The 13,780-nt window shown below is 31.6% G+C and overlaps 2 protein-coding genes across 2 annotated transcripts; one reads left to right on the top strand and one right to left on the bottom strand.

Moving 5' to 3' along the window:
- Nucleotides 1–129: 129 nt before the first annotated feature.
- On the bottom strand, nucleotides 130–2,110 carry LOC140865231 (CBS domain-containing protein CBSX5-like). Its single transcript, XM_073269797.1, has 2 exons — nucleotides 1,648–2,110; nucleotides 130–1,274 (listed from the first exon to the last, which is right to left on the bottom strand). Exons 1-2 carry the CDS (start codon nucleotides 1,977–1,979, stop codon nucleotides 410–412), a joined length of 1,197 nt encoding a protein of 398 aa, XP_073125898.1. The 5' UTR covers nucleotides 1,980–2,110; the 3' UTR covers nucleotides 130–409.
- Nucleotides 2,111–12,585: 10,475 nt separating this feature from the next.
- Nucleotides 12,586–13,775, top strand: LOC140860299 (stem-specific protein TSJT1). Its single transcript, XM_073263240.1, has 4 exons — nucleotides 12,586–12,867; nucleotides 12,956–13,196; nucleotides 13,267–13,387; nucleotides 13,481–13,775. The coding sequence occupies exons 1-4, from the start codon at nucleotides 12,650–12,652 to the stop codon at nucleotides 13,675–13,677; spliced, it is 777 nt and encodes a 258-aa protein (XP_073119341.1). The 5' UTR covers nucleotides 12,586–12,649; the 3' UTR covers nucleotides 13,678–13,775.
- Nucleotides 13,776–13,780: the final 5 nt, after the last annotated feature.

Below are 13,780 nucleotides of genomic sequence, written 5' to 3'. Positions count from 1 at the left end.
AGGCGATGAATAATTCTACTAACAAAAGAAGAGCATTTTCAGCCAACATTTATTATTACCAAAACACAAATATCAGCATTCATCAAATCTGTGAAAGCATGATTTGTTCCGTCACCACGACAAAAAAAGTTGTAAAAGGAACCACTTTTTTTCATAAAACAATCATTAAAGACAAAGACAAAAACCAATCCGGGTTCAGATTCCGTAGAACTCAGGTCCAAACTCAAATCAATGAATAAAGACTAAACAAAACTGAATGTCACGAGCTCATTTTCACAATACATTGCTCCCTATTTTTCCATCTATTTTTCCATCTCCGAAACCAATCAGCCCCAATCCCACATTTTATATTCTTATTTCTTACCATAGTTTTGGTGGGGTGGAAATAAAACAAGATTTGAATCTCTGATCATATTGTGGAATCAAAATTCTGGCGAAATATGTTCAACATGTTGGCGAATGTCACGATCCCGACGACGCTACAATCGTCTTCGATCACCCAAACGTAATTCACCCTGTGCGCGATAGCCTGGATCATCACAGCAACCAAAGAACTTCCCGGATGGCACACGATGGCCTCGGCCCGTCTCACCATCCGGGCCGAATAGCTGCTGGACCTGCTATACCGGCCCGACCTCGACAATGTCGTGGTGGGGGACGGAAGATCCTCATCAGAGGAAGATGAACTAAAGGCATTAATGACACCATCCGAATCAGTCATGAATTCTTCCAGCATGGCCTCGAGTTTTCTCTCCTTCAACCTCCCCTGCACCACCCTCAGAATTTCCTCCGGTGGACCGCCACAGTCTATGTAGGCCATGAGTTCACCGGCAGAGAGGGTTGTAATGGCTGCCGCCAGAGTCTCGTCGCAGCTGAAAAGGGTGAAAGGGGATAATTCGCCTATCAAGATCCCATCATCGTCGAGTATCGCCACCGAGGTTTGTTCGAGCAAGGATTGGGAAATGGCCCCCATTGCCGATGAGGCAGGGGAATGGTAGTTTACGGCCAAGAATTCGTGGCTGATAATGCCGAGGGTGTCGATGGAGAGGGTGGGAATGGGCGAGAATAGGCCGATTGAACTGAGGAGGAACCGGACCACGTCTTCTTGGGTTAACCAGCAGAATTCTTGGCCGTTGTGACTTGTCGGAGATATCGATAGTGATGATAATTTTTGGAGTTGTTTTCTCTTTGATGAATACGTTGCGGTGTTGCTCTTTATAGGGACAACGAGATTCTGAGCACCTTGGAGGATCAGGTCGATGGTTTCAAGTAAACTGCAAAATTCATAGCAAAAACATTTCAATTAACCGGATAATTCCAACAAAAAATACTCGGATCTTCCATCAATTTGGAGAACAAATTAAAAAAAATTGTACGCGACAAAAAAAAAAAAGCAAATGAATCAAGACTACTACCATTTTCTCCATTAAAAATCCAATCTTGGCCACCTACCGGAATATAAAACAAAGGGGTCGATTTTGACGACTACCCAACAAAAAAGCCCCAGAATTAAAGAACACAAATTGTGAAGAAAACAACATTCCAGAAAGGGATCCACCCACCACAAATGAGTCGGATACCAATAAGATTAACAGGCAAGAAAACATGAGAGAGAGAGATGTCATTATTTACACAAGAAAATATTACCTGGCAGAAGGTTCCACGTGCTTCACCGAGCCTTGATCTTTTGCCAGCAAGACAGAGACCGGAGACTTCAAAGCCAAACCCGGCGAACGCAGATTATCTTCTTCACAGAGATAGCAAACTATATCCACCATGCACACTTTCCCCACACAAACGCACTCCAGATTCCTCTTGCTCGGGCGGTGGTCACAACTCCAGACGCTTATGAAGTTTTCCCCCGATGCCTTCAAGGCGGTGAGTGCGTCGGAGACGGTTGCGCCGGCGGAGAGGGATCGCAGCGGCGGCTTTCCAAGGCAGAGATCGGCCACCTCATAACCCAGAAAACGAACTGCCATGCAAGACCAACAAATTCGGAGACTGGAAAAATATCTCCGCGGGTTCTTTTCAGTATTCAACAGGAAACCAGAGACGGTGAATTGAGAGTAGCAGGAAGCGGACAGGGGAAGAAAGATAAGAGATGCAATCCCGTTTTTATACACCTAAGTACGTACTGTCCCCAAGTAAGTTTTGTTTGCATCCGTACTCTTCCCTCCAATTTAGAATTACTACAGTGTGGACTTTAATGTACTTTTGACCAGTCCGTGTTTCTATTATTTACTACGTATAAATAATCCCAAGACTTAATTCTGATTTAGTTAATGTACGATAATCCCTTTTTAACATGTAACAGGTTTTTTTTTTAAAGGCCAAAAAATAGTTGAAGAGCGTTACGTCGAAAGTCGAAACCGTTGGAGGTTGGATGAGAGTCGAAGAAAATGTATGGTCTGATTATCGTTGTCTTTAAATTAATTAATGTAGGAAAATTCAGTGCTAGCTTTTAAGCCATTACACTATTCTATCGAGATATGTAATTGTAAAGATATTTATATATAATTATACTAGTATATATAAAGATGGATATTTTTTTAAACATGTGATTATATGAATTCAATTGAAAAAAAAAGTGAACATAACACGTACTAATTAGTATGGTTCTTTTGAATGATACAAAAAAAAAACACTTAGTTTTATTTTTTTTAATCATGATTGACAAAGTGATACATTGCTTAAAGTTTTGTCAAACACCAAAAAGAAAGAAATTGTTAGGAAATCAAATATCTAAGTTTGGGTGTTTAACAAAATAACTATGCACATCAACAGCAGAAGCAAAAGCAAAAACTGCGAAACAGAATCAGAAGCAGAAGAGCTTAACAATGAATAGCATCAGAAAGAAGAAAAAAAAACCAATAGACAAACAAATCAAAAGGAACAGCAGAAGCAGAAAAGCCTAAAAGAGAAAAACATAAGCAGAAGAAGCATTACAACAGAAGCTCTTTCTGAACCAGTTAAAGTTATTAACTAATTGTCTTTAAGTACACTGAGTAGACTCAGATTTGCGCAGTCACAGTGTAACTCCAATAAGCTTTGGATCATGTCCATAAAAAAATTGTGGATGACACGTATCAAATTAAATTAAAGATCCTGTAAAAATTACATTGACGCAAATTTCAATCAGATAAACAAATAAAGAAAAATATGCAACAAAACGTTTGAGATAAAATATGGAATGTTAACATTTGTAATTAAAGACATTCAAAATTCAATAAAAAAATTTCATCAATGAGAGCATTGTAAGCAAAAAGAGATCAATAGATTTCGAAAAACGAGTCCAACAAATACATTGATCATTAACGATACTGACATACAAGTAATGGAAGACGATAACATACCAGAATGCAGATGAGAATGATGAAATTATTGTTATTCTTTGCAAGTAAATATTTTTAGCATAAAAAAGAGACCGTCTGATTAAATAATAACGATAGAAAAATGCAAATGATTGATGAAGATAGTATCACAATAATTGTTATTAAAGATGATGATAATAATGATTCTTTCATGGAGAATAAAAAACACGTGATATGAAAAATTAAAGAGAGAAAAATCTCAAATATAATAAATAATATTTGACGCAATAATTTAAATTAAGGTTTAGAATGCATTATCTATGCCAATTTTTTTTTTCCATAAATCAATAGTGATCAACATATAACATAGAAAATTACAAAATCATATTTAATATAATTTGATTAACGTATCTCACTTACTAACAAATAAAGAATAAATCATACATACAACATATAGAAAATAAGACAAATTCATTGTACGAAACTTGTCATAATTTTTCAAGATTAATAAAAAAAATAGAAAACTCGATCGAGAAGTAATAATTACATAAGTTTCAATATCAATGTTGTGTTAATGTAAAATTACAATAAACGTAACACTTATATTTATAAGATTACATTAATTATTAATAATGTCTTATTCTAAACTATTAATGTGTATGTAAAATAATCATGACCGTAAATAATACAAACATTTGAAGCTGCAAGTGTTACATTGTTCGAAAATGTTGCAAATATTTTTATTAGTTGAATGTCGAAAACTATATATATTGATTAAATCACTAAGACATGTAATAGGGTTTTTTTTCCAAAAAATATATATTATTACCATGAAAATCATTTATTAACTGCGTATTAATATCTTCTCATCTCAAATAATTTATTTAAAAATGTTTATCGACAACAAAAGATGTTCTCACATGCATCGTACGTAACTTTTACTAGTATTCGTAAAGTGTGACAATTCAAAAGTAATTTGTTGAAAAATATTTCATTTTAATTTTAATATTTATTCATAAAAACACTTTTTTAAAAAACCGACTAGATATGCACACAACGCGTGCACACATCGACTAATACTAATAATAAATAATAACTAAAACAATAAAAATGAACATTTTTAAAATAGTTTTGACTAAGTTTTTTTGTGAGAGATCTCGTGAATCTATATTGTGTAAGGGTTCGACTTAATTTATATTGACAGTAAAAAAATTATTTTTAACATAAAAAAAATATTTTTATTATTCAATTCGTGTCAAATATACGTCTCACAAATTGGTTCGTTAGATAATAACACACGTCTATCTAACTAACTTAAGTCATAGCTGGCCCGCAATTTTATTTTTTACCTATGTATATTTTTGCGTAACCAACTAAAGCTCGTCTTTTTTCTCATCTAAACCCTAGTCAGTAGCGACCTCCTTAATTATATTTATATAACTTTATTGAACAGTACTATTTTACTGCTATATCTGTTAATTATAAATTGAAATCATGCAACTATTTTTAAAACAAATATTAAAGAAATTATATTTGTTTTAACATTTTGTTCTTAATCTATATAGAAACAAATGCAAACCATGAAAGAGGAAGTATTAATTGTTTTTTTGTTGTTTTTCATAACAAGCTAGAAAAAAACAACGATATGACCGTGGAGGTTTTTATTGAGTATAAAAGTTGACAAAGTAGTTAAACTTTTTTTACTAATACTTTTGGATAATTTTAATACACAAAATTTGTCCAATACGATTTATTAATGTAATTTACAAACCCTTGTGTTACGTGCGATTTATCTAATACGAACAAAAAAGTATCAACTACAAATTCCGAATAAATAATAATAATAATAATACCGGTGTGGGGAGAGTTGTGACAACGTCGCAAAGGTACAAACCGAGTGGGGACTATAGGTTTTTGTTTTTTTTAATGTTTATGTCCTTGGAAAGCGAGAAATGCTAACCCAACCGGGGCCCATCAAACCTTATGGATTATCACTTTTCTTGGAAGAGCAGCTCCAACTCTACTAGGTCATGAAGTTCAAAGTTCGAGAGTCGATCGAAATAATTTATATTTCAACTAAAAAAAACCCTCCAAACTCCGTTTTCGAAGTTTTTAATTGGTAAATTATAATGCCTCCTACAAGATTATGTACTATCTCAAAAATGAATTTTGTCCTATTTTATGAAGACCAACCAAGCTTTTTTATATCTCATTCAGGCATTAGAAAGCCACAACTTCATATTGTTTACGCATGAGTTTACATAGACATACGACATCATGTCCCATTTATATACTATCATACAAAAATATGATGTGGAGTATAACTGAAAATATTATATTAATTTCGCATAGCCCTCTAAATATGAAATCCATGTGCATTACATGTTATTATATTGAATAGATATCTTGTGAAATGATTTCACGAATCATTATACGTGAGATTGAATATCTTTTATTTTTGTTTCCTAACAAAAATTATGATAAAATATAATACGTCTCAGGGTCAAATCAAATACTACTTCTTTACGAATAATTTGTCAATTCTCTTTCTACCTCCCGCTCTAACGGCTCCACCGTCCTCCTCGATTGGGCCGACATTTATTGGTGAGGTTGTACGTATAAGAAAGTACCGCTTGTTTTTTTCTTCTGGTTTGTGTTTTTGTTTAAAACACACAAACAAACAAATATTTCTAATTAAGCAAAAATAGGTCTTGTGAACCAACACAAAACTCAAATGACATGTTCTCATTGGTTAAATAAATCTCTTGTTTTACTCGGTTATTAAAAAAAATTACTTTTTATGTCAAAAATATTACTTTTTATTGTACATATGAGTCGTTTGATGTCCAAAACCAAACTTAATAGAACGTTAGATCATGATCCGCAATATGAATAGTTAATACTTAATAATTAATACCTAATAGATGAAAACTCCACCAATGAATGGGCGACGGGTTCAATGAACCGATCACACACCAGAATAAGAGGTATAAAAGATTTGATAGGTATTACTCATATTAAGAAAATGCATCTTCTTTCCGAGAGCTCGTCACATAAAATTTCCAAAATTAAGCATTCTTAACTTGGGGTACTTCTGGGATGAGTGACCTTGCAGAAAGTTTATCAGGATGCGCGTGAGTGATAACATGAGCACGTTGGAAAAACTCATCTTTATATATGAAGGATAATCATTGAATCTATACGTTACATGTTGAGTCGAAACGACTCAAGAATATAAATTTATGATACTATCTCAGACAGATGAAACCTACTCGTTGAACAAAATAGTGGGTTTGATGTTTTTATATTTTCTTTTGAGTCGGGTGAGAAATTTTGTGATAATCAGATCTAGAAACTTTGATCAAGTTTTCATTTCAAACTTAGTGTGTTGTCATTGTATTACCTTTTGTTCTTCATACACATTTCATTAAAAATTCATATTATTGATACCAATATGGCAAAAGATAAACGAGCTTATTTAGTTTAAATGGGCGCATAATAACATACTTGGTTTGCATTTTAGGAACATACTTGATATGATAAAATGAGATAGGAACGAGATGAATATTCTCATTTCATTTTTTATACTTATGTTTGGCATGCCATTGGATCGAGAATATGTTTATTACAATGGGATTACTATTATCATATTAATGGTAATAGTCATTACATTTATTTTGAATAAAAATGATAATCCCATTGTATATTATTTTACTTTAACTAATCTAAATATATATAATAATAATTATATATTATTAAAAAAAATACTACTACACTTATTTATATTAGAATAATAATTTATTATTATTATTGTTATTGTTTTATTTAGCTATCATTTTGAATTTTTGGTTAAAAAATAATTTTATTATCGAATATTTTCATTTCATCATATTTTCATTTCTACCGACACAATCATTGCAATGAAATATGTAAAACTGTCATTTCATTCTCTTTATATTTCATTCCAAATTTAATTTCGTTATCACTTTGTTACACTCTAACCTAACAATCATGCCCTAATTCTTCTTCCATTCATTCACTAAATCATTTATCTTTAATTCGTGATTGGTAACATGTAACATGCATGTAGCAGGCACATGCCTATATTGCATCTAGAATAATAATAGAGGTAATCCGTAATCCATGTGCCACTAAAGCTGTAGCAAGTACATAGTTCTTTCATTATATCGATCGAGTACTGACTACTGAGTATGGGGTCATATCTTCTAATTCTTCTTCTTCTTTTTTTTTATCTTTTTTTTTTTTTTCCTTTCGTTTTTGCATCTAAAATATGGTTTTTTTTGAACCATCTAAAATATGGTTTTGATGAGTATGGGTCGTTGGTTTTTTTTTTTTTTTAAAAAAATTTAAAATGGGTTTTGTAATATATATGCTATTTAATTTGTTTGCATTCCTGTTTCCAGCTTATTCGAAACAATTGTTGTCTTGATGTATATAAAGAAAACAATTTTCATTAAAATTAACGGACTGTCAATTTTGAAAGCAAAGGTCAAATTCTTTTATATTAAGAAGTGGTATTTTATTTTTGTTCGCGTTATTTTCAATCAAATTAAAATAATAATTGATATATAAATTACGTGGTACGAAAATAAATTTATAAAATCCTATCGAAGAACAAAATAATTTAGATAATATAACCATAAAAATAATGAGAAGATGAAATAAATAGAAACATATAAGAAACAAAATGAATATTAAATGTATAAATTGAATTAAAAACTGTGTTATCTATACTTCGATACTATATTATAAAAGATAAAACCTTAGAACAATGTCTTGTATAATATCATCCACTTTTCAAAATCTTTTAAATTAACTATATCTATATTTTAATGACTATATAACTCCTAGTAAAAAAATAATATTAAAATTCAATAATTTGAAAATGAAAAATTATCATTTTTAAATAATTATAAATACGAAACGCATGCAGAGAAACAATAGTTTGATAAAATACGAAAGTCAAAAATTAACAAGAAAATATGTTACAACATTTATTTAGGGGAAAAAAAGATGGCAATAACTCAGAAACCGAATCAACGGAGCCTATTTTTCATTACGATTTATCTTTGTTTATTATATTTTCGACGGAAACCCAATAATACAATAATAAAATTATATGTCACATATTATTGTCGAAGGTACAAATATACAATTACGATTTGACAGACACAAGTTTCGGACATCAAACAAACAAAAATAATAATTTTAAACAGGTAATTTCACTGATGCAAGAGATTCGATTCTTTCAAAGTTCGTGTAATTTGGAACAAAATGTGTGAATAATGGGATCTTTTGACTCTAATGGTATCTGTTTTAGAAGACCGATTGGCTGTCGCAGATCCGATATATTCTTTCTTTTTTTATTTTTTGAGGAGAAAATCCGATATATTCAAAGATACCTTAAATTGAAGTTGATCTGTCTGAATCCAGGTAAAATATTTTACCACATGTATCACTATCTAAACCGAATGCATTGTCTAAAATGTTATTGCGTGCCTTGTTAAAGTATTTTACGATAGAATTTCAATTTTGATAATGTATGGTTTTTTAAAAAAAATTATTTCAGTCTTATAAGTTCTTAAATCTCGGTTATTTCTCGAAGACCCACAACCCGTCACAAGCCATCATTAGATGTGACGGGACGGACGGCCTATCTTGTAGGCGGATTTGAAAAACATCAACTCAACACATCTATTTTAGGTGGCGAAACGGGCCAACTCGATGAGCTTAAATGTAATATGACGGATGAGGTTGTTCGATCCGCAACCTGTCACAATCCACCATTAAATGATTCAGAACGATCTGCAATTTGATTGATTGAGAAATTATCAATACAATCTACCTATTTTATATAAGAAAAAACAGATCAATACGATGATTTAACCCATTTTAACCACGCCAGAAATGAGAGTGTCATTTTTTTTTAAAAAAAAGAAAAAAGAAAAAAAAAGAAATGAGAGTGTCATGTCATTGTCATATGCTCAATATCATATCACATCAATGCCACCGTAAGATAATAAGTAGAATTGCAAAAAATAAAGATAAGATACTAACGCTGAAATTTAATAAACTAGAGTAAAAAAACACAATTCCTTTATAATTTGCCACGTGTATAATGTTATCCCCTGGACATAAATCGAAATTTGGGAACATGAATTTTATATTTAATAATATCCGTACGCCAATGTAAATAAATTGAAAAAATATATAGTATGGAGTCCACTGAGTTCAAAGTTATCCATCCATTGCTGTGTTGTCTTTTTTAATTTAAATTTTATACATTAATTAGATTGTGAGAAAGAGGGGGGGAAAAAGAACAAGAACAAAATGTATAAACACGTGTATCGAATACTAATTATTGATGATGAGCTATTTTGCAAAAGATCAAACCCAAAATGGTATACTACATCAAGAATATTTTGTATTCCAACCTAACAAAGTATATTCTAGAATCAATTAAGTTTCAATGTGTTTGTATACGTTTATCTTTCGAGATTAGACATTGCCGCGTCATCTACAAACAACTTAAAATAGATCAAATAACAATAATTTTAGAAAATTCAAACACATTTCAATATTTTCGATGACGAAACCGCTATAATATGTATGTACTTGGATGTAAAATGAAGTATTTACAACTTCAAAAAATAAACGATCATATATATATATAGTTTTAAAGATTACAACACCGAAAATCTGAAGCGGCAAATCAAATTTGAATACTAAAACAATCATGGACTAAAAGACCCCATTTTTAAAAATTAGCGATACCCCAATTTAACCGATATTTATATTTATGTATAAACACTCGATCATGAAAAAAAGATAGAAGTTTCATGTTACATTGAAAGAAAATGGTTTGCCATATTTTTACTAGATGATTAGTTGATCACTTAATCATCTCATTTAAAAATAAAACATATTTATTTTCAAATAAATGATGAAGTATGAACCGATCATCTCGTACAAAAAATAAACCGAGAGTATTTCTCCGGATCATCGCTAAAAGATAGACAACAGATGTGGTGGAATATGGGAGGACCGCTGATTTGAGTTGGTGGGAAATGAATGTGTATTAGCTGTCTTCAAGATATCCGTACCTTTCGCATGTGACAGATAAGTGCTATGAAAAGTTATAAAAATACAAATAAATAAAATAAATAGATAAAGGCGGTGGAAGAGTACGGGCTCCTCCCCAATAACAATAATAATAATAAATAAATTAAAACACATAAAACCTTAACGAGATGTGAACTCGCTTATCCATCCACTCCACACAAAATATCGTCATTTATTTGTATCGTTTAGTAGTTTATTATTGAGTTCAAAAAAAAAAAAAGTAGTCTATATTATTAATTTACGTATAACTTAATTTATTTAATTTTGCGTTGTTTTCATCATATTATTTATTTATATATTAATTATTTATTTTAAATCAATCAAATTATTAATTATTTATCTTACATCAATCAAACCATTGAATTTAAATTACTATATTACCATTTATAAATAATATTATTCATATTTTATTTATTATTTATTATTAAAATGACAAAATAGTAATTTATCATGTTTATATAAGTTTTAATTAATCAAATACAATATTAACTATTTTTTATTTATTATTATATTATATTATTTATTTATGTATTATTTATCTTATCATACATGCTAAACGAAAATATAAATAATCAAGTTTTTTGAAAATATACCTAAAAAAACATAGTATATGATTTTAATTTTTAATAATTTTGTGGCATTGTAGCCCGTCACTAGCCCCTAGCAAATAATGTTATATTTGTACAAAGTACATAAATGTTGATCAGTGCGTACAGAATCATGGGAATGCGTGTTTTTGTTCTTATCGCTCTCATTTTAGGATAGGATAGGATATGATCCTTACTAAAATTGAAAATAAAATATATAATTGGTATAATTTATTACAATGAGATAAAGCAAATGTTTTTATTTTATTTTAATAGAATTTCAAATATCCATAAGAAACCAGCTATTTATTACTTCCAAGAGTTTGAAAATAACCCGAACATCCGAAAATAGCACGAAAGTGAGTATACGTCGCTATTTTATGCCATCTAAGCAAGAATAGTCTAATCTAACGTGTAGTGGTTATAATTGTCGTCAAATAATTTATTTATATCAAATTCTTTATTTAAAGCAGATGCTATATGTGGATTGAGTATATTCCATTTAATATACAAAGTTTATTCTAAAGGACTTGTTGTATATAGATTAATTTGTAGAACATATTTTATTTATCAAAAAGTAATTAATCTAATGTTTGATACTTGTTAGTTGTTATTGGATGCTAATGATATAATGAATAAAATATGGACACCCCAACTAAGTTATTCGGATGACAAAATCACCTTTTACTAATTCTTTTTTCTTTTTCTTTTTTAATTCAGATTTCAGTGATAATTAAATTTTTGTAAACCCATATAAATATGTAAGAAGTAAGCCCATTTGTTTTTGGGCTTATGTGTCTTATTGCGCTGAGGTTTAAATACTCCAGGCCCTATAAACCTCAGCACAACAAAACCCATAAGCGCAACAAAACATGGGCTTACTTATTGGGATTATGGGTGTGTAAGAAGTAAGCTGAGGTTTACATAAGAAGTAAGCCCATTTAAGAGAACCCAACCCATTTTTTTGTTGGGCTTATGAGTCTTATTGAATTCAGCAAGCGGTCAAGCACTATCTTAGTCGGGTTTGTGTTATCATTTGGGTCGACATCTTTCAGGTCTCTCTTGAAAGTCCTGAACCGGGTTAAAATTGTTTAAAAATTAAACCGCAGCCCACAGCAAAACAAACCCACGGCCGAAGAAGAAACCAAAAGAAAAAAGCCTGCAAACGGATAAACACGTCGAAGTTCGATAAATCATGCTTATCCAACACCTGGAATACTCGTGCCCATCCCCCCGCACTGAATTCACAACATATAATATAATATAATATCTTCAAAGAAATAAAAAGAAGAAGAAATAATATAGTAATCATAAATATATGCATATTATTTATATTTAATAATTAATTTAATAATGAATATGAAGTTTTAAACGTTGAGTTACACGTGATATTTAAAATTACATGATTATTCATTTATTTAAAAAATTTTTTTTAAAAATGCATATAAGATAATCATATAATTTTAAATAACACATATAACGCAACATGTAAGACTTTGTATATATGTAGCATTACCCCTTCCGTTAAAAGCGATACCAATTGTAAGCTAATAGACATCAAAACTCAGAGCCGGAAAGAAAGCTGAAGAAGAAGAAAGAAAATCAAAGATGTTGGCCATATTTCACAAGGCCTTCTCGAATCCACCCGAAGAACTCAACTCCCCTGCATCCCACAAGTGCACCAAGAAGCCCAAACTCCCAGAAGAAACTCTCCATGAATTCCTGTCAGCACACCCCGCAAACGCTTTCTCTATGACTTTCGGGGATGCCGCTGTTCTTGCTTACGTTGGAACAGACAATTATTCTGGTCTCGGCCAAAACCAGAGGTATCTATCTAGCTAGTATCATGTGTTTTACTTCTGTGAGAGAGTATTCTTTGAAGTCCGACTTCTTTCTTTTTTTCCTTTCTTGCAGGTTGTTTTGTGGGTACGATGATATATACTGTGTTTTCATGGGGAGTCTGAACAATTTGTGTGCGCAAATCAAACAGTATGGATTGTCAAGAAATGCCAACGAAGCCATGCTGGTGATTGAGGCGTACAGAACACTTCGAGACCGCGGTCCGTATCCGGCGGATCAGGTTATTAAAGATCTGGAAGGAAGCTTTGCTTTTGTTGTGTATGATAGCAAGATTGGAACTGTTTTCACTGCACTGGTAACAATTTCTTCACGCCAGCTGCTCCCATCTGTGATAACTTCCTTATATTTTTCAAGAAAATTTACAGGGTTCTGATGGTGGAGTGAAGCTGTACTGGGGCATCGCAGCGGATGGCTCTGTGGTTATCTCTGATGATTTAGAGGTGATCAAAGCAGGCTGTGCCAAGTCATTTGCTCCATTTCCAGCGGGTATTTATATATAATTACTGATACAAGTCATATGTCAGTACGTATATTAATGATCGATCGATGCATAATGTCTTAACTAGGAGCAAATTGCAGGTTGCATATTTCATAGTGAAGGAGGGCTAATGAGCTTCGAACATCCGATGAACAAGCTCCGGCCGATGCCGAGGGTGGATAGCGAAGGAGTCATTTGTGGGGCTAATTTCAAGGTTGATTTGTACACCAGAGTCAACAGCATTCCCCGTGTTGGAAGTGAGACCAATTGGGTTGAATGGAATACTCAAAGCTCGTGACTTTTTTAAATAAAGGGTTCATGTTTGCTGTTTTACTTTTTATCTTGAGTACTTGTTTCAGACAAAACCAGTGTATAAAATGCCCGAATAAGATCTAACTCCA

This window comes from Henckelia pumila, chromosome 4 (assembly GCF_033568475.1).
Source record: "Henckelia pumila isolate YLH828 chromosome 4, ASM3356847v2, whole genome shotgun sequence".
In the NCBI taxonomy this organism is placed as follows: domain Eukaryota; kingdom Viridiplantae; phylum Streptophyta; class Magnoliopsida; order Lamiales; family Gesneriaceae; genus Henckelia; species Henckelia pumila.
Note: the sequence above shows the minus strand (reverse complement) of the source record. Positions and strands in the feature narration are given on the sequence as shown.